General features: G+C 37.9%; 1 protein-coding gene across 2 annotated transcripts in view; it reads left to right on the top strand.

Annotated features, from left to right (window-relative positions):
• SP3 (Sp3 transcription factor) overlaps positions 1 to 25,776 on the top strand; it is a 37,158-nt gene that overhangs the window by 8,935 nt on the left and 2,447 nt on the right. Inside the window, exons 4-7 of one of the 2 annotated variants that reach the window (XM_074829140.1) lie at positions 2,446 to 2,536; positions 2,642 to 3,808; positions 16,986 to 17,178; positions 24,037 to 24,233. In XM_074829140.1, coding sequence (XP_074685241.1) covers positions 2,446 to 2,536; positions 2,642 to 3,808; positions 16,986 to 17,178; positions 24,037 to 24,233 — 1,648 coding nt within the window. Of the gene's footprint in view, positions 1 to 2,445; positions 3,809 to 16,985; positions 17,179 to 24,036; positions 24,234 to 25,776 lie in introns of both variants that reach the window. The other variant, XM_074829139.1, reaches the window with a different exon arrangement.

Below are 25,776 nucleotides of genomic sequence, written 5' to 3'. Positions count from 1 at the left end.
TGAATGGCGATACAGAAATCAACATATGTTTGGGGAGGAGAATAATAATGGAGGTCATTTCCATATCATGAAGGAGACAGGTTTCCTCTGAACGATTTCTGTGGAGTATACTCATGTATTACTTATGAGTAGACATAGACATACTATTGTGTATTAGGTCAGTCGAGGTATAGCCTAAACATTCAACATCTGCTTGTATATAGTCTTAAATCAGTGAGAAATTATATCAGACTGGTAATGGTTCTCATTACTTTTTCTTTCCCTCTTGTTCTAACAGATACTATCAGCACATTTTATTATACATTTATTTTATAATGACACACATTAAACATGTAGCAACCATATTTTTGCTTTTGGTATTTTCTGAATGATGTTTACCTATGACTTTTATGGGTCTTTTGATACTTTATAAAACAAGTATTTATATACTAGTAAATTGAGTAGTTATGAACTTTCTTAGCAGCATTTCAGCAAACAGTACCTATATGTAAACAATATTAAACACAAGACTGTAAAGCTAATGTGGTAGCAGAGGAAAATGGAATTTTTTGCCTTTTTCTAGATAAGAGGGTGTGATATGGAATATTGCATAATTTTTTCTAATGTCATCAATCATAAGCTTGAAAGACTAAAGGATTTAAATATGTTCTTTAAGTGAAAGGCTAATCAGTATAAGAGGAAAAGAAAATAATATAATGGAATTACCATTACTCCATTTTTCTCTTTCTGATCCTTGAAGCATTAAGGCCATAAAATTAGTTTTGTTCTGGTGATGCTGTATCTATTTACTAATAGACTACCTGAAAGATTATATATCTTTGAGGGCAAAAGAAGGCTAGCATTCTTTTTTTGTTCGCAATTATTATCTGTACAACTCTTGAGATGAATTTAGAACCAAGATGTGTGTTTTCTTATTGGAAATGAAGCTTGCCAAGCACAGTAAAACTAATTTTTTCATAAGTACTCAGACTTAAATAGAATATTTTTCTTGTACATGTAAACATTTTAGTGTTGCAGCTTGGAATAGGATAAGAAAGTGAAACTAGCAAAGTCCCAGCCTACACTGTGGACTAAATTCACTCGGATGCATGTCACAGGATTCATTCAGGCTGGCTAAGTCTCAATGCCATGTTAGAGTAAGCTGTGTGCTGTATTTTGCATATCCAGGTTTTATTCTAAAGGAAATCAGAACGCAGTGTCAGAAGGAAGCTGTGTGATATGCTTCGGTAACTTCCCTACCAGGAGCAGTCACAGGATCAGTGCAGAATGACAAACTAGAGCTTTTCTTTCTATGTCCTGTGGAGCCTGCCAAAGAGACAAAATTTGTTCCACAGCTGAATGAGTTGTAAGAAAGTTACTTGTTGCTAAATATTAAGTTATTCCATTGGTTTACTGTAGTGCTGTAAAATAAGGAGAAACTTAACTACATCTTTTTAGTTTGATGGTTATTTACGATACCAAGTTGGTTGACTACACAAATCTGTGCTAAGCATTGAAGGTTGTTAAATCTAATTCTTAATACTCTATTCTGAAAAAGCTTGCTTTGGTAAAGAAAGGTAAGTGCAATTTACCTTTTCTTTACTGAATAAGAAACAAAAGCATACTACATCAGTCCTTAGGTTCTTTAATCTTTAACCATCCGGGGGTCTGTTCTGAAACATTGACCTTTTCTATCGTTCCAACTTAATGAAGATAGACTTATTTTTTTTCCCCCCTAACGGATGTGTATGACTAATCCAACTGTGATTTCAGTGTAAAAGTCCTTAGTTTAGAGGCCTTATTCCGTAGTGAAACAGTAACTCATGTAAACTTATAAATACTAGGGCCTTGTATTATGTGTAACTTAAACTGAGGCTATCCAATTTTTCCATTGGCCCATTAGTTGTCACCCTAATACTCTCTGTACTGCTGAGAGTCACAACATGCACATCTATACCATATATAATTCAGAGTCAAAAGGCAGTGGAGCTCCAGGAGATACAGGTGACGCTGGCTTCATGGCAATTCCTCCACTTCTGTGTGATAGGTGCCAGGCTAGATAAAGAGTGTGGCTGAGTCCCAGGGTAACCTGGTGATGACAGCTCCAGCAGCCCCTGCCAGCTCCCTTCTTCCCACAGCCAGGGATTTGGATTACCCAGCAGCCCCCACACCAGAATAACCCTGCTGCTGGTCACCTGATGTAGCCATGACACAGGAGCTGCATTTGACCTGCTTGTGAGCAACATGCAGCTCACAACCCACAGGTTGGTTACCCTGACTTAGGCGTTAGCTCAATACAAAATCTGTATTTCATAGTTCTAATCCAGTTGCTGTTGTTCATATGGGCTGCACTGCATGTTTTCCAGTAGTGTATCGATATCTAGTGTTAAATTGCATGACTATTCTAGCATATAGCCTGTATGTCTCTTGTTTTAATTTTGTCTTTTCTTTCTTCTTTTTATTCAGACAGGGGATTTGGCTTCTGTGCAATTAACAGGAACTCCAAATAGATGGGAGGTCTTGTCTGCAGCTCCTGCCACTATAAAGGATGAAGCTGGTAATATAGTACAGATTCCAGGTGCTGCCACAGTAACTTCAAGTGGGCAGTATGTCCTTCCTATTCAGAGTTTGCAAAATCAACAAATCTTTTCTGTTGCACCAGGATCAGATTCGTCGAATGGTACAGTGTCTAACGTACAATACCAAGTAATACCCCAGATCCAGACAGCGGATGGTCAGCAGGTTCAACTTGGCTTTGCAGCCTCTTCTGATAATAGCAGTATAAATCAAGAAACTGGTCAAATTCAGATCATTCCTGGCTCTAATCAAACCATCATTGCCTCTGGAACACCTTCAGCTAATATTCAGAATATCTTATCGCAGTCTGGTCAAGTCCAGGTTCAGGGAGTTGCAATCGGTGGTTCGTCTTTCCCTGGCCAAGCACAAGTAGTTGCTAACGTCCCTCTTGGACTGCCAGGGAATATTACTTTTGTACCCATCAATAGTGTTGATCTAGATTCTCTGGGACTTGGCAGTGGTTCTCAAACCATGACAGCCGGCATTAATGCAGATGGGCACTTGATAAATACTGGACAGGCCATGGATAGTTCAGATACTTCTGAAAGGACTGGTGAGCAAGTTTCTCCTGAAATTACAGAAACCGCCACTGATAATGACTTATTTGTGCCAACATCATCTTCATCACAATTGCCTGTTACCATAGACAGTTCAAGTATATTGGAACAAAATGCAAACAACTTGACCACAACTAGTGGTCAAGTTCATAGTTCTGATCTTCAGGGAAATTACATCCAGACATCAGTCTCTGATGACACGCAGGCTCAGAATATTCAGGTCTCCACAGCACAGCCAATTGTACAACACATACAGCTTCAAGATTCTCAGCAGCCAACCAGTCAAGCCCAGATTGTACAAGGTATTGCGCAACAGACAATCCACGGTGTGCAGGCGAGTCAAAGTATATCTCAACAGGCTCTTCAAAATCTTCAACTGCAGCTGAATCCTGGAACTTTTTTAATTCAGGCACAAACAGTGACCCCTTCTGGGCAGATAACCTGGCAGACATTTCAAGTGCAAGGAGTTCAGAACTTGCAGAACTTGCAAATTCAGAATGCACCTGGTCAACAAATAACTCTAACCCCTGTGCAGACTCTCACTCTTGGTCAAGTTGCAGCAGGTGGGGCGTTGACGTCAACTCCAGTTAGTCTAAGCACTGCTCAATTGCCAAATCTACAGACAGTTACAGTAAACTCTATAGATTCTGCTGGTATTCAGCTGCATCAAGGAGAAAATGCTGGCAGTCCTGCAGGTATTTATTTTACTCTTTTTGCAGAAAATTGTTTTTATTATTGCATGTGGTTGGTTTAAATGGTGATAATCATAACATTATTGTCTTGCTGTGGAAGCCTACAAAATACAGTGGATTAAACATAGTGATGATAGATTTTATTTGAAACTACTCTCCATTGGAAACTGTAGTAATGGTGGAACATAGTCCCACCTCACTTCTTTTGGTATAAGCTCTTGTAACTCGCAACTGGTCATATTAGTTAAAAGCACTTCTACTACAATGTTTATCGGTGCTTGTATGTTTTACCACACAGAAGATCTGCATACTAAATTGAGAGGGGGGAAATCTGACTGTCAGCTACCACTCTTCTAAGGCAGCAATATCATTAGCATACCCCGTTCTTCCCAGTCCTGAATAGATGACGTTTTCATGGAAAATCCAAGTATTTCTGTTGATACGTTTTTTTTTTTTTCCCCCTAAGAATTTTCAGACCCCCTGAGGTGCTGTTATTCATCCGCTGTTTTGTTAAATTAGTTTCCTGCTGATTTAATATCAGTGTAACTACAATGTACAAAACTCATGTAAGCAGAAGTGAAACAAGCATGTAAATATCAAAATGGAGGTTGTGCATAAGAACGTATGTGAATTTCCAGTACTACTTGTTTGCATTATGTTTCGGAATGTACAATTGTTAATGATAAACTTCACCGTGTGTTTTATCCCTGTAAGCAGAGAAAAGAGGTTGTTTTCTTAAAATAGGTGTTTCTTAATGTGAGATAAAGTAAACATGCCTGCTTATTTTTGGTAAATTTGATACAGTGCATTCTGAATTTCAGGCATAGCTACCTAAAAGAAAGAGATGATTGAGGTTCAATGTATTTTGCTGTACCAGAAGCCATTTAATGTCATCGTTGCGGGGTTGTGCCCTGGCTAGTTACGAGGGGCAGAGTAAGCAGTAGATGTAATCTGGGAGGGAACTGTTGCGCTAAGTAGCTTGGGAATCACTGTTTTAGTATAATCATGTGATCCAAGGCTTTGGTTCATTAAGATACTGAAGCATAAATGTTTAAGTAAAACATAAATGTTTTGTATTGTATGCCTATTTAAGCATGTGAGAAGACTGCAATGTTAAGTGAAAAATGCCTGGAGGAGCTGCTGAATTGGGATTGTTTCAAAAGCCTACTGATCATAATACCTATATAGATATTGATATGACTGGTATATTCTAGTCAGGAAGCTTGCTTTCCCTTCGGAATCTAAAATCTCAATTAAAAATAATAAGCTGGGATTTTTATTTTTTTTTAGTTCATTTTGTTTTGGAAGTGACTTCTATATTATGGACTGATCAAAGCAAAGTTACCCAGACCTAGATAAGCCTGCTCTTCATTGGCTTGTAACAACAGCACCAAACAGATGAGTGTGCTGGTCACAGCATTTGCTATGTTGAATAATCTTGATTCTTAAATTTTCTATTTCCAGTGACCGCCGAAAGTCTTGGCTTGTCTCCATCACACCCGGTTACCTATGAGGACATGGGGTATAGATATCAGTCACAAAAAGCATGTACTGTGCACGATAGTACAGCTAAACTGAGATGTCAGAATCTAACTCTTGGAAAAGGGCCCTGTGGCTAATATGAAATATAAGGAGGATAAGAACTTCTTTATTTCTGAGATTTATATTTGGTATAGGATGATGTTGCTAATGTTACTGCTTGTGGAGTAACATAGCAGAAACTTGAGAAGAAAGATGAAAAGGAGAGAGGAACCAAAAGAAAAGATGCATGAAAAAGAAGTTGAGCCTGCTGCGTGTATTAGTTTGTCTATTGACAGTCCTTGAGAGTGTTTTAATGGTGGTTCATAATAAAATGCAAGGGAGTTCCATCAAGCATTCCTTAACTGTATTTTCCTGTGAGAAATTTCACATGGGAAGGGAGTAAATGGGATATATGAAATGTGATTAAATAGGCAGAAGCAGTAGATGAATAGCAGAAACTATTGCCTGAAATGAATAGCTATAAACACCTGGTTATATGGGAGATAGGGTGGAGATTTATAGTGACATTTTTCCTACTTGTCTAGGAATAGTAAATGGACTGGAAGGTATTAAAACTGCCATCCCCTAAATTTGGGGAGAATTTAATTGGTCCCTCCTTTATGTTACAAGAAACTCACTTTTCCAAAGTAATGATCAATGTGAAACTGCTTCTAACTAACAGAATCAGACTGAATTACCTTGATTGACCTTCACTGTCTTTTCCATATGCATCTGGTATTTTGTCTATATTGAAGTTGTCTGAGATCATCTTTTTCAGTGATGTTCCTCCCCTTCTTATTTATAATCCCTTACAATATGTTATGGCACCCTTTCTTCAGGTTGGAGAATAAATATGCAATTAGAAGCAGATAATGAAATTATAAAAAAAAATTTGCAGTCAAAAATATATTGCTCTTCTGATCTGCAAATGAGAAAAAATGTTTCAGTTTTAAACTGAAAGAGCAAGGTATGTAGAAGGGATAGCAGAATGAGAGAAGTTAAAGCTAAAGGGTGAGAGGCTACTTGATTTCTCTTTTCTGCAAACTACCAACAAGCTTTGAAGCAAGATAAGAAGCGTTTCCTTTTATTTTCTTCCCCCAGCCTGGATAATGCACTTCCTTGCATAACAAATACAGTTGGACTGTATTTTCTGTTCTCATTTAGGAAAAGTTTTTTTCTACCTGAGGCAAAAATAAAAAGAACATATTCCTAGTCTTGGGTCACAGGTGGTTGGTAATTATCTGAAGTCCAGATAACATAGATTGCTCCTGTTATTGGTGTAGCTGTGGAAAACTCTGGGTTAGGTTTTAGATTTTGGTAGCTACAACCCATTGTGTGAGAGGTGTCCTTCTAAGCCTCTCTTCCCAGGTAAGCAACAGAGGACGTCTTTACTGTTCTTATGAGTGTGTAAGAGGAACAAATGTCTCTACCTAGGTCCTACATTTTCTTTACATAATGGAAAGTCATCACAACCCTAATACAAAGCTAATAGCTCTTGTCCAGTAAATGTTGCTTCTACCAAAATGTCCACTTTACCAGGTGTACATACACAGAGGCTTCCATTGCACTGAATTTGTTCTAAAAAGTCTTGGCTGAGTCTGTTTTATCTTTGAATGTTTATTAGAACTCATATTCCTCCTCATTGTGCTTGATGTTGTCTTGCATTGGAGAAGGGAAGGGTATTGTTTAGTCAAAGCTGAAACTTTCTTCAGCATTGCTTTTCAAAACAAAAAGGTGCATCAAATAGTATCTATGTGTTAAACACTGGCAAAGAGAGATCTTTCTCACCTGTGTTCTGGCTTCAGTCTTCTGGTCTTGAGAAGAAGTTAAAGCTGAGAAAGCTCTCTAGTAGTCTACTCCTTTTGTTGGCAGTTTGTAATAAAATACTGCGTTGTGTGTAACAAAAAGAGACATTATGTGCACATTTCACATTACTCTTTATCAACCCACCTGTTCAAGAAAGGTATTTTATTTTTATTAGCATGTTTATAGATTTCTTCTTCAAACACTTCATATAAAGTAGCATTCCTTTTGGAAAAACGCAGGGTACTGAAATGTGCCAACTTGATTTTCATGTTTCTAATCCTGTAAGTTTTGTCAGTTTGAAAGAATTTTTAAGTTACTGGATTTAAATATTTTTTTCCCTAAAGCCATTGTCCAGAGAAAGGAGGCTTAACAGTGTCACTCAATATCTAATTGTAATAGTGTCTCAACTAATTTATTAATGTACTGAATCAATGTTTTGGAGTGGCCATTTCCTGAAAAAAGGCAATTTTACCAGGTCTTATCTAGGTTGCTTAACTCTTTATAAGATGCTGGATGCATTTTTTTTGATACTTGTCTTGACTGTTCCAGTAGCATCTGAAGAAACTAGCGAGTGACCTGAAAGAAAGTATCATTGGCTTGAGAGGGGACTTTGCTGCTTATCAACCCAAACACACTCAGCTGGAATATTCATTTATTTAAAAATAAAAAAAACCTGCAAACAGTTTTCCAGGTTGTTCTACAGCTAGAAAGAAGTCAAAAGGGATTCCTTTCAAGAGTTCACTCAAAGTGTCACTGCAAAACTGAGGTCTTCATTTCTACATCTTTCTTCCCAGCTCCTCCTCTGCGGGAGTATACACAGCTACTTCATGGACTCATCTGCCTGCTGCCACTGAAGCTTACAGTCATGCCTGTTGATCAGCTTACACCAGTTGATAGAGTGGGGGTGGTTGGCTATTTGTGGTGGGGACTTCATTCCATTCCTGCCAGAACCTGAAGTCTCTGTCATGCTGAAGTAATTTAGCTATTCTAAATTTGGCCAAAAATTGGCTGACAATTTTCAAGGTAAATAGTTGCCCAAGTGACAATTCATCTTTCATCTGCTGGTAACTTGTGAGGCTTTGGTCTAACATCTATTAAGTAAAACAGTCTAAACCCCCAAACAAACAAAATTAAAAATGGAGTATTTACAGTTTTACTTGCAGGGATGGTTGTTTCAGTGTTTTAATCCTTCTGGTGAAGTAGTGTAGAATGCTACTTAAAGCATAGCTTTCTTCTGGCATCTAGAACTTTATAAAAAGTTTTGGCTGGTTTTCAGTATTACACAACTTAGTTTTTTCTCTCTTTTTAAGTTCCAGTTTTTAACCTTATTAATTTTACTTACAGTTATGCAGTTTCTCCTTCTAAGGCATTCTTTATACCAAGCTTTTGAGAGGAGGGCACAATGTTGTTATGAAATTGAATCTGATTATTAAACAAGTCTTATGAAATGCATGAAGTAAACTGAAGCAATGATGTTAAGTAAATATTTTCATCTGACAACATCTGTTTTGGGCTATCCCATTTACATTTGAGGCATTTAGTTTGCATGTTGTAAAATCAAAATAGTTAAAACCAACTCCCTCACTGTTTTATTTTTGATATGAAAAATTGAATTGGAAACTGACAAATTTCAGTCAGTGCAGGAATTAGAGCTATTTATGTACCAGTCTTGTGTAAATAGTTTGCTTTCAGCATGCTTAAATTACATTCCTTATTTTCTCATCATTTTCAAAGGAAATTAATAAATTGTGGAAGAATTAGACTATCGAGCTTGTATGTATTTCACAATCTTGATTATGACAGTATTAGTAGATGATCTCACTTCAAGTGTAAGAAAGTTTGCCTAACTTTAGTCTGATTATTTTTTTAATGCAGTATCTACTGCTGTGGAATAGAATTGCATTTTTTCTTCAAATTCTTGAAAAGATTGAATTGTTGCATGATTCCTCTGTGTCTGTACTTCATGTGCTTTTCTTTGAAAAAAGCTCAGTCTAATTCATTTTCTTACAGCCCATGGTGGTGAGGTGAAGCTTTGTTGTATGTATGTTACTTGTAAGTGAATATTCTGTCATGTATGCTGAGTGTCTGGTGATGCAACTTAGATTCTCAAGGTTAAGGAGGTTAGCCTGAGTTATCTTAGGCTCAGATATCCTCAGGATGTTCACAAAAGAATGTATTACCCAGTTTCAGGTACTCATTCCTTTTTTCATTTTTCAAATATCCTTCTTACAAGATACTCCTGAAGCAAAAGAACTCTCTTACACCTGAGGGGATGTATGGCAAGTATCCATGAAGTGAAAGAAGCAAGGGATTTTATTTCCAGTACTGCTTCAACTTAAAAAGAAGGCTGGAAACTCATCTTCTGTCTTTTTGCAGCCTCAGCACTTTAGGTCCATTGTTTCAGGTTCTGTGCAATTGTCTTGCCTTTTGAACCTTCTGGCAGGTTCTTTGGTTCTGATCTCTCAAGCTAACTTGTCAGTGCATCTGGCTCATAAAAAGCATCTGAAGTTTTTACCAAGGACAACGCCAGTCTTTTCGTAATGCCAGGAATGCTCACCAGGATCCTAGTTGTGATTGCTCTCTTGAAGATAAGGCTCTGTTGTAGATGGGTTGTCTTTCACTGCTTGTAGAAGACACGTTTTTTCAAAAGGTACTAATTTTTTTAAGGACAAAAGGGGGGAAGAATACACGTTGTCAGTGGCATGTCCTCATTATTTGTCATACAGAGATGATATATAAATTTCATGCCAATTTTTATTCTGTGTATTCCACATGTTTTGTACTTTATTTTTCTTAATCAAAATTGTTTAGTGTATCCTAATAAGTCACTTGCTGTGCAGAACTCTCAAGTATATTATATCAACAATGGTGTCATCGCTGATTTTAGAAAAACCCAAACTTTTGAATCTAGTTGTTCCCATAATCCCATTTTGACTGGCATTAATTCTTTCCCTATTTCTTTGAGTCTTTGTTTACCCTTTATCAGTATTATCACAGTGCTCGCTTTTTTCTAACCCACTAGAGCATTCACATGGTCAAAGGCTTGCAGCATTAAAACTGCAGAGAGCTCTTCAGCCATCTCTTAAAGTTATTGAATGAAAATTATCCTACTCTGTTGATTTATTAAGTGTTTATTTCAGTAGCTGTTTCTACATCTTCCTGACTTACTGTCAGTGGGAAGCTTTTCATTCTCATCTAGTGATAGGACCATTATTTGGCTTTTACCAAAATACAGAACAGAAACTCTTATTGAACAGCTCTGCCTTCCTGAATTACTGCTGACAATTCTGTTGTTTGACCCTAGCAGCAGTCTAATACTCTTTCATGTAGGAATACTTAACCCTGCTGGTCACAGAATTCTCTGTGTCCTCCTGCTTTCCTTACCTATTTCTGCAGTTCCTGGCTTCTTTTATATTGAGCATGATCAACTCGTCTTCCCCCTTTCTAGTTATCCCCTCTTATATTTTCAACTATGGGAAAAAAGGAAAAAATAAGGGCATGCTGCGGCAGGCATTACTGTCCATAAGAATCCAAAATCTTGAGAATCTGTAGACAACACATCTTGAAGAACTGCAGTTATTTTAGGGTAAGTAACTGTTCTTTGATGCATAATATGTGTTGTGCTAGCACTGGCTTAAGTACTTTTGTGATTCAAATCTTTAAATAATCGGCTTAGAATAATGCATGGGATCACTTGGAAATACAGTATGTGTCATTTCTTGTCAGAAAAAATTTATAGCTCTATTTTTAATCGTTTTGCTGGTACTGCTTAAATGTTCAGTATTGTGAGGTCCTGCTCTTAGTCTTGTACATAACAGTTTTCTTTAGAAACTTAAAATCTGATTTAAAGCTACTGGAACGAGATGACAGTCTTTCTTCTGAGTTGAGGTTCACAGGTATTTCAGGATGACATTCTCTAGTGTATCTTTGGTTGCCTTGTAATTTATTACAAAATAAAAATGCTTAAATTCACTCTTAAGTTTTGGGGGGCAAATCAGAGTAGAAATCATTAACCTTGTTGAGTTTCCAGTCTGCAAGATTTGCACAGCTGGCCAACTAGTAAGGAGAGTTTAATTTAGATAGATTAGTTTAGGAAGCTTAGTTTAGATGGGAATGAACAAAGTGTCTAAGAAATTTGAACATCTTTATTAAAGCTTCCTCACATCCCGAGATCAAGGCAAGATGAATCAAGATGCTGAGGGAATGTGGGTTGCACTGTAGAGAAAACTGAAAACAAAATTAGCAAGAGAAGATGGAAAAGAGATGGGAATTCACATCTGTTTTCTGGGATGGCCTGGGAAGAGAAGCATCTATTTGGAAAAATAAATTAATAAGCATGACTGATTACAAGACACTAAAACTGCAGACAGTCAATTTGTGATGCTGTGAGGAAATTGGTGTGAAGGTATGTGCAGTGCTGCTGCAAATCTGTTTTCACTTGAAAAGACCGTATTTCTGCTTTTCAGATGAGGAACTAGTAAAGCTTAGCTGAGTAAAAAAGGCAGGGTGGCTTTCAGCATCTGGGAAAAGCAGCTAAACTAGAAGCCTGTGATTTGGAGACAGTTACAGGTAATGCTGAGAGTGCCTTTAAGTGACATTCTGCAGAGGCAGATACATAAAAAAATGGAAGTGGTGGCATAGTCCTCAAATGAAGCATTTTTGCACTGCATCCTCCTCCCTTCTGAGTTTATCCCTGTTTCTGTGGCTGTTGGGTACACTAAGAACATTTTTCATAGATGAAGAATTCAGCCTTTTCTCAAAGTTCTGGTTGAAACAGACCAAGATAGAACGTGAAGCTTAACTGATGCATTCATCTCATACATGGTGAAGTAGGTAAATGACCTGGCTGTATCAATGGGCAGCAATAATTCTCTGTGCACTAGATTATAGTTGAAATGTACTCAAGAGTAGTTCAAGCTGGATTTACATCTGCATAGTTTCATCCTGACAGTTTAGTTACTCTTCTCTGAAGCGCTTTAAACAAATCTCTTAGTTATTGTTTTTATTTGCTAAATAAACTTGTTCCGTATTGTAGCCAGCTCTGGGCTTTCTGTGACTCTGAAATACTGCCTTTGGAACAAAATTGTACACCAAGATCCCATTTCCATTCTTTAGAGGAAAGCCAAGTCTAAACCAAATCTAGCTCACTAGATACCAAGAAGAACTTGGAACAGAATATATGGTTTTCAGAATCTGTAAGCGGTTTGAAACAATATCTTTGCCTGAATTTCCCCTTCATACTTACCTAGTACTAGGTCTTGAACTTAATTAAGAAGTAAGGGCATATAGAAATTTGAAAGCATGGAAACAAAATAGTAGTAAAGAAAATGTAACCTTCATTTAGCCTGTGTTTAATTGGTAGAAAACAAAAGTTGCCTCAAATTTACCAGTGTTTGCCTCAGCTTGTCATGACTTCAGGGATTATGTAAATTTCTTTTAGGCCCAATTTTTTGCAGAGTATGTGTAAAACCTAGTATTCTGTCAGTTGAGACTGAATTGGAACGGAGCATGTCCAGAAGAACACCAAGGAAGAAATGCAGAGTTGTTGCTATCTACATGAATTTGCATTATCTCCAGTTCGACTGTATTGGAGAAGACTTATCTTTTGCTCTTCTCCATGGTTTATCCCTTCTACTCCTTCATTTTCTTACTGTTGTCTAAATTACAGTGGCACCTCCTCCTCCCTCCGGAAATAGTGATGGAATTTCCCCTCATCTCTTGCAATAATGTAAAACCTACTTGGAAGGCAACAGACTCAGTGGTTCTAAGGACCTTATTAATGCAATCAGATTCACTACAGGATTTTATACAATCCACTCTGCTATTCTGCATCCTGGAAAGGCTAGATAAACACTTCATCTTTTGATATTTCTTTTAATTTTTATTGAAAGTATAATTTACATCTGGGGTTCTCAACCTTTCCTTCAGCATGGACCCCCTTTAAATACCTTTTGTGGCTGCGGACCACCAAGATTTAATTCAAGATTTAAAGCACTAGACTTCATCAAATATTTATTTCAGTTTTCTCGTGAAGGGTCTTCAGATTTGGAGAAGGGAAATAAGTTAATCTGTTAATGCACAGACTCCTATTATATCTTTATTGCAATGATTCCATATGAATTTAAACACTCTTCTTGATCAAATGGCCCATTTTATGGTATTTTAACATGCTAATTCTGACTTCGATGCCAATTTTTACATTAAGATTTGATGAAAAGTTTTTATAATTCTTCTCACCTCCCCCCTTGTTTGTCTCTGTTCAGTCACCATATATTTTTGTTTACGGGTCCAGGATCACCACTTGGAGGAACAGACTTCAGCCCCATTGTGGCCATAAAGAGGGCTGTTGGGTTAAGAAAATGTCTTTAAGAGAAAATCCGCCTAGTTAAAGTGGGTCCCACCAGCCATACTAGCACTGAATATACTAGCATGTCAGGGCAGGCGGGGGGCAGTGGGAATGGGACGGACTTGAGTATGAGAGGAGCTTTGAGGGGAGGGGCCGTGGGAAAAGGAGGCACAGTGCTTGCCGTGGGCCAGATCAAATGTTTTCAGGCTGGACATTCCCTGTCCCTGCTTTAAGCCTTCACGGACCCTCTGTGATGACATCACGGCCCACCAGGGGTCTGCAGACCATAGGTTGAGAACCGCTGATCTACGTATTAAAAAGTTCTGTTTGTAAATTGTCAGTTTACACTGTACTTTTCTGTGTGCCTGGAGTAGAATATGGTCCGTCCTTCTGAGGAATAGGTAAAGCAATAGGTATACTTTCTGCCTTATCAGGATAACCAGGAAGCATAGTACAAAATTACAGAGAACTACTTTGACTTCACTTCAGTCTTGCACTTTTAAAAAATAATACTATAAACTATTGTATGTCTATGCAAATTCTTATTTTCTCCAGTATCCTCAACTCTTAGGATTGTTTTGTCTGTCCCTCTTTTTTTGTCCAAATAATTTTTCATTTATGTCTTCACCATTATAAAACTGTTATGAGCCTTTGTGCTGCTGCAATAATGGTGGTGACTGGGAGGGACTGGGAATAGAGAGGTACTGATGAAAAAGTGGAAGGAACTCATGATGAAAGTTTGCAAAGTGGAACAAACATTGCATGAGCTGAAGGTGGAAAGTCTTGGATACTGGTGTGCTGTATAGACATTCTGGACATGTTTCTTTTGTTAGGTGTGTATCTGTTATTAGAGTGTGACTTTGGGTTGTCAGTGTAACAGAAGAAATAAGATGTTATATGGAGTGTTTGACTTCAGTAGTGGAGTTGGATCTTGGGAGCACAGATCCATACCCTAATTTGGTCCATTCACCTTTGCTAGGACATGTTGATACCTCTTTTGAAGTATGATGTGTATGCAGTGCTAACTGGATTCAGCTACTGACTTTACAAACTCACTGTATGCCAGTGTCTAATGTTAGTAAGATTATAATGAAATTATCTTCTTAATAGAGTGTTTTATTGACATTACTTCAATTCTTCTTTTAAATAAAACCAGAATTTAAACAGTGTACATTTTGTTGAGCATTTGATTGGCAAAAGAATTTTGAGCGTGCTGCATAACATATCCTGCCCGAAAGAACTGCTTGGAGGCTTGAATTGGCCTGCGCTGGCAACCTTGCCATTTGCTGTATTTAAATTCCTATTATGTGCCCTGTTGCGTAAGAGTAAATTAAGCTTTTGCCTTTTTCCAAAGTTGCTGTAAGTGAATGTATTAGTATACTTAATAGTATCCAATTTGAAAGATAATTCTATAAACTCTTTCTATATTCTATAGTGTTTTAATCCTTGCTTATGTAAAATTAGTTTTATGTATAATATGTATGTACAAATTATTATGGATAATAAAATTATTTCGTAGGTGACTCAGAAGATGACTTAATTTGGTAGGAAAGATAGTTTGGTGGCTAATGCAGAAGACTAAAAGTCACCGCAGAGGTTTTCTAGGTCTTCACGTGAGAGATATTTGTTATGTTGCTGTCCAGAATTGTGAACAACTTAGTGAAGCTGAGTATGTAGGTGACTTTGGACAGATTTGCCACGGTAGTTCTGCTGGATGTTACCACATGTGTAAAGAGTCAGCAAAAGTGAGTGTGCTAGCTCCTGGATTCACACAGCTCAGAGCCTGTCATATTCAAGCAAACTTAATTTCTGGCATTGACTTTTGCAGCCAAACCAGATAAATATTCTAGACTTCCCTGTTTCTGACCTGGAATTCTCTTTGCAATGCAGTGGTTTCCTGGAGAATTATTTTAACTTTAATTACATCAGTGATGTAGTTGACAGCACAGTCCTGCAAATGGTTATACATGTGCAAGTAAAAGGAAGGCAAACTGTGGTGTTGGGAAAGGCTGGACTGAGACTTTATTAGCACCAAGCAAATTTTTGTGTGTAGCTACAGCCTTTGTCTCTAAATAGATGAATGCTGGAGTTGATTGAAAGGTAGCTATTATGCTTTACATGTTTTATCATTAATTTCTTTCCTGATCTCTACTGGGACGGGATACTGTTTATGATCTGTCCCAGCAAAGTTTTTCTTATGTTTTATCATGCAATCTGGCAGCTTTGTCTTCATTATACAGGTGATGGGTGATGCACTGGCTCCCAGAAAGGATTTAGAGTGGCCACAAGGTTTCAGTGTTTGAGTGGGGTTTGAGTTGAGGATAAAAATCTACATGATAACTGAGTTTGTTTTGCAGAGAAAGCAGTCTCTTAAATACATCCAGAAAGACACATACCTTTTAATTTGAAGCTTCATCAGAAGAAAATTAAACAATTGATAGTTTATTTATTAGTTTGTGCTAGTGGCTAATCATTTTCACTGAAAAAAATACAAAGTAAACTACTCTGCTGAACCAAAGAAGGGGCTGGGATTCAGCTTTCTAAAATGATATGTAGAAACTGTCTTTTTGAAATCCAGATTTACAGACTTTCAGCTCATTGGGAATCCAGAATAGTGTCTGAGGGGAAAAATGTTCCTATTAAAATGTAACTTTGTTAAAATAGTTGTTGTTCTGCAGTGTACTGTGATGCTGTAATTAGTTCCTGGATTAGATTAAATGAATGCTCTGTAGAGAGAGGGTACACATACTTGCAAATGTGAGGATAATTTAAGAGGCTTTTTTGCATCCATGAAACTGCAAAGACCTATTTTGACTACTACCTCATCAAAATGTTAAAGTGGTTTGTGTGTTGCTTACCGCTGTCTCATGCTGAGTAACCTTTTTCCCTAAATGTTTTCTTCTCTATGTATATGGGAAAGGCATATATTTGAGGTGAGAAGGGGAAAATAGAACAAAGGCATGAATTTTTTTGTTTTCCTTAGATATCTTGGTCTTTCTTAGGTCAAAACCTTTTATTTAATTGATTTCTTATATTACTTTATATATCACTGTGCATACTGAAAACTTCTGAAGATCATTGAGAAAGGCTGTTTCTATTACATGTCACACTAATTGAGAAATCCTGTGGAAACGTAAATGGCTACTCAGGATCACTTGAAACATGCGTTTACATTTTTTTTCAACCTCTCTCCAACCTCTCGTTCCTTAGTTTTTCCCAAGTTTCAAGCAAGCAATATCCTGGTGACTGCATTCCCTACCAAGAACAGTTCAAACTGAAACTTTAATACTTCGTTATAGCTTGTCTTCAACTTTGAAATGTATAGTAAGATAAACTTTTAAAATACATTACAGGTTACAAGGGCACAGAAGCAATGTCAGTATGCACTAAAGGATGTTGACTTTTGACTGACATAGTGCTCTCAACAGTAAAAAGATTTGATCATTATGGTTTCCTTCTCTCTATTTAATGGGCTACTTATGGATCTGTGTTTGTTCTTTTCCTCAGATATTAGGATTAAAGAAGAGGAGCCTGATCCAGAAGAGTGGCAGCTCAGTGGTGATTCTACGCTGAATACCAATGATCTAACACATCTGAGAGTACAGGTAGTAGATGAGGAAGGGGACCAACCGCATCAAGAGGGAAAAAGACTGCGACGAGTAGCTTGCACATGTCCCAACTGCAAAGAAGGTGGTGGAAGGTATGTAATGTTCAGTGTCTTACAGTGCATGTAATGATGAAAACAAATAATGAGTGAGGAAAAAATGAGCCTTAGTTAACAGCAGTTGTCTGCAGTGAGAGAAAACTAGAGGCTTATGCAAAAGAGCTTATGCAATAAAGGACTGCCACCTTTATTTCTGGATTTGCAGATGGATGGGCAGATTATTCCATCCGCTCTGAGTTACTCCACTGAGATTAATTGGAAAAATCTGGAGTAAGATGCCACCTAGTACAAGTGAGTGGGATAGAACATTGCCCTAAATAATATGAAAATGAAATATTTTGGAATATGCACATCTGTGATTTGCTTCCTATCATATGTCAAGGACTTGATTAAATCCTGTGTTCCCACATTTCCTCACTGATTGAGCATTTTTTTTCCACAGTTTGATTGCTTTAGAGCGTTATAAAAATACAGTTATCCTGGTTTTCTTATTCACTGTTTTCCTAAGAAAAACAAGTAATAACTCTAAATTCAAAATTTGAATTGACTGATTGTTTTCAGTCAAAGTTAGTGGAGATTTGGCTAACAAAATGGTACTAAGTTCCAATTCATATAAAACTTCAGGGCTGCACAGGAAGCCATGTTTTATTATTCTACATCTCATGAAAGTATTCTTCAGCTTTTTGTTATTATAAAGATTTTATTCTATTCAAAAACACTCATTTTAAACATCTCGATTATGAATATAAGAGCGGAAGTGGGGATAATGGGCCAGCTTTTACAAGTGAAAATATTTAGTTGTGTTTGTGCTTGACATAATTGTGCAGGGGCTTCTTTCCAGTGCACTAAAACTTGTCCATTTTGATAATAGCTTCTTCTGTAAAATGGAACTCTTTATTTATGTGAGAACTATAATGTAAATTACTGAGATCTCTTTTTAAAGAACCTCTCAGTGTCCTATGGCTCTAAGAGTTCTAATAGTACTGACTGAGTATGTCTATTCTCAAGTCTCTTGTGGGGTTTTGCTGTATATTCTAGATACTTTCTTTGCAAGCGTGGAGAGGTAATAGCTTAGGCAGCCATGCTGAGTAAATATTAAGTGTTTAAGACAAAGCCACTTTCATGTATTTACATCACAAATGAAGCTAGCGATAACTGCAGTTAAGGTTATATAGCATCTTTGTCCATCAGCTTCCTTTTGTTAAGTTCCTATGTGTAGTTCACTGAAACCTGGCACAGACATTTCTAAGTTCTTGGTGAACCTTGGCTCTGCCATGAAGATCTGTCCAAAGTACATCCTGGGTTGAGGTTTGCTTCAGTCTGGGAGAAAACTCTGAAAATGTGATTTGCACTGGCAGTACTCTTAGGAAACAGAGATTTCACATTTTTCATCTTCCTTGTGCTCTATTCCAAACTACAGTGGCTTTAATTTAGAGACATATTTACTCTAAAATCCTCTTCCTCCTAAATGGAGTTGGTATAACACCAGACTTTAAAGTTGAAGCCCAGGAAAGAATCTTTGAGAGATGGTTTTGATGAAGTCTGGAGAAGGGTATAGTCTGACTGAAACTCGGATACAGGAATTTGGGAAGGAGTTGAGATAAGAGCTACGACAGAGTTGCTTGTTTAGTGCTGCAATTCTGAGTTTTGATTTGGTTTTCAACTCTGTGGATGTCTCATGGAGTTTTAGATAATAGGACATTTGTTTTTCTAAGTTTCTTCAGATAGCATTCACAAATCTTAAAATGACATTAAGGGTGCAAAATTGAAAACTTGAAAGTTCACAAATGCCAAAGTTAAGACATCCTGAGCAACTTTAATGTAATCCCTTGTACATATGTATTATCATTTGGTTTCTAATTACATGGCTACATACTATTCTTTTTCAAATGACCCCAGTGCTGTTCAGTGGATGGGATGGATGATGCACAGGGAATGAATCAGGGCTGTGCAATGATTGGCACCTGCTTCACTTATTGCAGAAATTGGAAGGCATTTAGGGAATGAGATACGGGACTGCAGCAACAGGGCTCTGAAGTTTTGGAGGTGTTTGTGTATCCACCCCACCTTTTCCACTGCAGAAGTACTGAGTTCATTCCTGTAAAGAAGTCGATTGAGCTGAATTGTGAACATCTACAGTACTCTAAGAAAATATGCTTCTGCTATATTGAACTTGACACCTCAAGCTGGTGGGTGTTTGACAATTTTGGCCTTAATCTCTTTCTACCTCATATTTGGATGTATGAAATGATTGTACTAGTTCAGTTCACTACACAGGAGTGTTGCAAGATGATGAAATCATTGTTTGTGAATTGCTTAGACACAGTGAGTGTTGTGAGTGCCCATGATGAGGAGAAAAAACCCTGGGGAAATGAATAATTCTGTATTTAAGATAGTACTTAAATAATATGTAACTAGTAAGACAAGAAAAGCATGTTAAATCAGTATGAAAAAGGTGAATAGCATTTCATTCAATGAATACTACCCCTCTATGCACTGGATGGGGTAGGAAAATGTAGTACATGGCTTCACATATGCAGACTTCATCGCAATTTCATCTTTCGTGTAGCCCTAGTTTTGGCATTTCTTGTCTCTTCTGTTTTCTGGGTGCAAAGGGGAGTTGAGCAGTTCTTTCCATTTTTTGTTGTTGGCTTTTGTTGGGTTTTTTTGACTCGATACAGAATTAGACTACATTGCAGTCTTCAAAGGATTTCTGTTTGTATCAGTCCTGTGAAGTAGGAAGCCACTATTATCTTTGCTTTACTTGGCAGGGGTGGAGGGTAGGAAAGGAAGAGGATGACGTATTAGATATGTAAATTAAAACCTTATAGCCTCAAGCTTTATATAGTAAAATGAGGGATAAACAAGTGGAGAGAGAGAGAGAGATACATCTCAAAGGATGACTCTGATCCCAAACAGACTGTATTAGGCTTCTAGTTAGGATGTCTGAAGTTAGGTGGAAAGTTCATCCTCCTCTCAGTTACATCTGGAGATTTCACCCTCCTCTCAATTACATCTGGAATTACATTGAGATGTAGCTACTACTGTCTGGATCTATAGAGGAACAGTGCTTCTGAGTACCACTTCAGGTACGTAACTCTAAAATACACATTTGTAAAATAACTAACAAGTGTATGTTTTATCCTTGAAATACTTGATGTTCCTCCTGGAAGGACTGCTGGACTGAAAGTCCAGTTTCTCAGTGGATGAAGGTGTCTCCTGCTGAAACCGTTGCATTCTGTGTGGTTACTGAGAAATGTGGTTTCCAATCTTTATAAAGCTAAAATGTACTATGAAAATAAATATTAATTGATTTGAAGACTCCAGTCAAGAAGTAGACCTGAGTCACATCCTTTTACTCAGTGATGATGGTTATTGGCCAGTGCAACAAGAAAGGCCTCTTAGCATGACGTGTTAGGGCATAGTGCCAGACTGTCACAGCTGCAAAGCGTCCAGATAGAATTTGGCTCCTATCCAGTTAGTTTAGAGCACACATGAAGCAAACGTGCAGATGCCTATATGAAGCTGTGTAGAATAAATACACTTAGTTACCTGTTCACAGCAGTCTTGCGGATTTCGTTCTGTGAATCCCTAACTTGCCCCTCACTTTGAACGTCAGAGTCTGCTATGGAATTCTGTCACAAGTTAGGTGAGATGCTTAGAATTACATGTGCTACACCACCTATGCACAGTAAGCTGACCATGAGTTGAACCGTGGTTTCCTTCAGTCTAGGCTAAAGGTGGAATTAAGCAACTTCAAACAATTGATTTAGGAATTTTAAAATTATTCTAGGGGAATTTGATGTGATTTCATGTCATTTGTGTCACATCTGTGTACAGTATGAGGCAAAGTTACGAAATATTTGTACTGATAATATTGTGGAGGACAAGACTGTAGTATATTTGGAGAAGGTGTGAGGATGAAATACCAAATACAAAAAAATATTCTAGGTACAGAAATGTATTCTCAAGTGCAGAAATACATTTTAATAAGCATAAGCTGGGCACTTCTTAGGGTTACATGGAGTTGGACAGGCAATTAGACACAGGATAGTGGGATTCTGTGTAGAATTCTTTCAGTTACCAAGACTGTATAATGGAGAAGAGCCATGGGTGTTCCTTTGCCTTGCACCACAATTGCTGGATGCCTTGAGCCACCAAACAAGGGGACCTGAAGAAGAGCTGTCTAGAACTGAATCATTAGATGAAGATGAACATAGAGCCTGAGAACTGTGGAACTGGTTGCACTAAGGCGAAAGGAGGAATACAGAAAATTTCTTCCTTGGAGTCTGGGTAGCTGGGTGTTTTGGGCTGATAGATGCATGGCACTGGAACTGTTACAGGTACAGTGAGTTTTGTCTGGTGACCTAGCTGTTTGCAAAGGCTGAGAAACTAGAAAAGAAAGGGGGCAATCTAAAGACATTTTGCTAAATGCCTTTGAGATTGGCTGAATGTTCAGAACTTGTGAATATCGAGCTATTGTGTAGGTGGCATAATACAAAGTTAAATGACTGACAGTACAGTTAATTTTGCATTTTAATCTTGGCTTGAGGGAAGGCCATGGAAGAGTGTGAACCTGAGAGTTTAGATGTAGCAAAGGCTACCAAAAATGGACATTTCAGCTGAGGTAGGTGAGGTAGGGTTGTTAGGTGTTGGAATGGGCTGCCCAGGGAGGTGGTGGAGTCCCCATCCCTGGAGGTGTTTAAGAGTTGGGTCGACATAGCGCTGAGGGATATGGTGTAGTTGAGAACTGTCAGTGTTAGGTTAATGGTTGGACTAGGTGATCTTCAAGGTCTTTTCCAACCCAGATGATTCTGTGATTCTGTAAAAAGGGCAATGTTTGTCCTGGTCCAAAGAAGTGATCTTCTTTTGGGACATTTGAAAAAGGAAAATTAAATCAGAAGTGTTCTTGCCGAGACTAGTAATGATGGAAGAGCTTAAGATATCAGGTCAGAATTTTTTGTATGAAATTTATAAACAAACTGGGTAAAACAGGCAAGTAGACTTTCTGTGAGGCTAAGGATTAAGGGGTGGCAATAAACCAAAAAAAATTAGACAAGCAAAATCTGTTCTGTCACCATACCCATAGGTTACTGCAGTCTCCTGCTATTTATCAAACACATACGATTAATGTATATGTCTCTTTATCCAGTTAAGTGAAGGTGGCCCATCCACCTGTGGCCAGATCAGGAATTGATCACCAGAGTCGGTAACTGGTGGTGGTCTTTTACCGATACTATGACGCGTCATGATTGGTTGGGTGAAGAAATTCCCACTGTATTGTCATAGCCGGTAGTTAGCAACCTTAACCATTAAAAGCCTTCTTGACATGCTACTTCTACTGCCATTGAATTTGTTCTGAAATCAAAACCTACATTGTCATGACAAATAATCAGTATGTAAAAGTGATAGTTTTTTCTTCTGAGATAAAATGACTAATGAAGCACTATGAAGATCGCTCTATATTGGGACTTCTTTGAAACATTTTCTAGGACTTAACTGGATTTTATCTCCTTACTTTTTCTGGACTGTCTGGAATGTTTTAGATGCATATGTGCTATGGTTGGAATTCCCTTTAGATGCTGTGAGTTTTTAGACTGAGTTAGTTTCTGTGCCTGTTGAGAAATGTTTGCTTCCAAGTGCTAGCTCCTTAAAGTGTATATACATTTTACCCTGAACCCTCATTAGATGTAAACCAGAATTGTTCTGAATGCAGGGATGAGAGTCTACGTCTAATAGTTGCTAGGCAAATCCTTCAGCCACTGGATGGTTAAGCAGAAGTTCAACACCCAATTTAAGAAAAAAAAATTGCCCTGGGGAGGCAGCTGAAAATTGTGTAATCGGTCATGGAGGATGGAGTGCCTAAGACTGATTTCAGAATCCACTTAATCTGTTCTAAGTTAACACTGCTGATGAATAAGGTGGCCTGGCTTGGCTGCATTTTCCAATCTCCTCCCTTGTACCAGCATTTACCATGCATATAGCTGCATTGTCAGCCAGATCTTTTCCCTGGAGTGCCCCTTTCAGCAGCAGCAAACACTCAAATTGGCTAAAATCAATCATGATGCCCTGTGCTTGCCAGACTGATCTCTTTCTCTGGGTCTTCAGAGACTCTGACCTCTCTCTGGTGATTTTATTTAAAAAAAAAAAAAAAAAGTTAGGCTTTTGTGTTAGGTGTTTCCCCTGAATCACACACCTACCATTTCAGTGAGGCAGCATCTTAAAATAGGCATCAAGCTCAGTAGTCTGGATTATACTACCTGTGAATTATGTGTTCATTTTGATGTTTTTTTTTTTTTTCTGAAATACCAAGGAATTCATTTAAATGTTAGCAAGATCAGCTTGTTTCACTGCCACTCCTTTTAGTGGAAATACTCAAGTTAGTATGCTTGTCCTCCAACACCAAACTGCTTCTCAGGTTTTCCCAAGTTGCCAAAAGTCCCATCTGCTCTCTTGCTAGTTGCCAAAATCTCCAGTTTTCGTTTTGGCAATTGCAGTAATTTGTGTTTTTCTTTGCCAAAACTGTCTTTGGTATGGTAAAAACTGAAACTGGGAGAAATGTAAAATATGGGCACTTCAGCATCAAAATAGTACAAACTGCTGTAATGACTGTATTTCTAACTTCATATACATGTATGCTTGCTAAAGATTACACTTGTATCATTTAAATATCACATGCTGTTGAATTTATAGTTTGTTGCAGAATTGGGATAGCATTATAGAATTTAGTTCCAGCTTCTTATGGAGTGTACTGGACTCTGTATTTGAAACAAAAATGGGAAGCTGCTCAGGTTTGTTTGCAGATCTATTAGTATATGTAACCCCACTTATATGTATGACCAGTATTTAGGAGGAATGTATTAGAATTAATAACTTCTCCTTTTTTTTTAACAGAGGCTCCAACTTGGGAAAAAAGAAGCAACACATTTGTCACATACCAGGGTGTGGCAAAGTATATGGGAAAACTTCACATTTGAGGGCTCATCTCCGCTGGCATTCTGGAGAGCGTCCATTTGTTTGTACTTGGATGTTCTGTGGCAAAAGGTTCACTCGCAGCGATGAGCTTCAGCGACACCGAAGAACGCACACAGGTTTTAAGTCCTTGATTCTGGTGCATTTAACTAAAGATGTGTCATGGAGAGAGCTTGGTTAAATAACTTTTAAGAGGAGAACAGATCTTTGTATTGGATTGATTTTAATGTAGTGTGACTTCTAAAATCAGCTAATACTTAGAGCTACACTTTCATTTCTTTGATACATCTGAGAAGGAAAAACAGCTACCTTTTTTGATTCAGAACTGACATTTAAGCTAATATTTAATATAGTTTAATCAGAATACTTTATTCAGATTCAGCAATGCATTTAATTTGTCTGAACCGGATTAGAACTGTTGCTCCAGTTTAAAACTTCAACAAAAATAGAGGGCTAGATGTCCGAGGATTAGATGTCATTCACAAAATCAAGGAAGAGCATGTGATGGTGCATCATTCTACATCTTCTAGTTTCATGGTTAGACCATCCATTAGGGACTCCAGGTTCACATTTCTCCTTTTGTCTAATACAAAGAAAAGAAATTACTGTAGATCATGCACCTTTCTAAGGAGCAGTTTGTTTCAAATCTGTTGTCTTTATTACCTGTTTTCCTACAAGCTGAATCCATAATTGAATTCTACAGGATGCTTACATTTTAACATTAGACTATTTGAAAAACTCAATGACAATAGATACATAATTTCTGTGCTTATCAGCATTTACGTTGCTTAGAAAACTGTCTTTGCAATGTCTATGAAAATTACTTCATGTTTTGTACCTAATGGTGTGCTTTTGTTAAGACATGTTGGATGCTTGAACCCAAGCTGGGATGTTATGGTCTCTCTGGGTGGACAGCCAGATGGGTTTAAAAAAGAAGAGGCTGCTTGAATGATCTAGCTCGGGGGGTATGGTTAATGGCTCCTAGTGTACCTGCATACCAATAAAAAGTAGGAGAACTGCAGGGATTTATCCTTTGACCTGTTAAACATCTTAGTCACTGACCTGGAGGAGGCGACAGAGTGCACCCTTCTTAGGTTTGCAGATGACACCAAACTGGGGTGACCCATCATTGCATTTGAGGACAAGGCTGCTATTCAGAGGGAATCGGGCTGAAGGAATGGGCTGACAGGAACCTTATGAAATTCAGCAAAGATAAACGCAAAGTACTGCACCTGGGATGGAATTAACCTGTGCAACAGCACAGGATAAGCACTGACTTGTTGGGAAACAGCTCTGCTGAAAAGTACCTGGAAGTCTTGATAGACAACCAGAGCGTGAGCAGAAGCCAGCAGCAAACATGGCTGGGGCTGTATCAACAGAAGCAGAGACATGAGTTCTAGGGAAGTGATTATCCCCTTCTTAGCACTGGTTAGACTGCATCTAGAATATTTCATCTAGTTTTTAGCCCCCAATATATAGAAAGACCTTGTTCAACAGGAGTGAGTTCACTAAAGGGTGACCAAGATGATCAGGAAGCTGGAACGTTTGCCTTATGAGGAAAGGCTGTAGGAACTGGGCTTATTCAGCTGCACAAAGACAACAGTAAGGGCAGGGGGGAGCTTAATAGCAACCTTTTAATACCTGAAAGGCCACCATTAAGAA

The sequence above is a fragment of the Strix aluco genome, chromosome 6 (genome assembly GCF_031877795.1).
Source record: "Strix aluco isolate bStrAlu1 chromosome 6, bStrAlu1.hap1, whole genome shotgun sequence".
Lineage (NCBI taxonomy): Eukaryota > Metazoa > Chordata > Aves > Strigiformes > Strigidae > Strix > Strix aluco.
The sequence above is the reverse complement of the archived record's forward strand: the minus strand, read 5'-3'. Positions and strand labels throughout refer to the sequence as shown.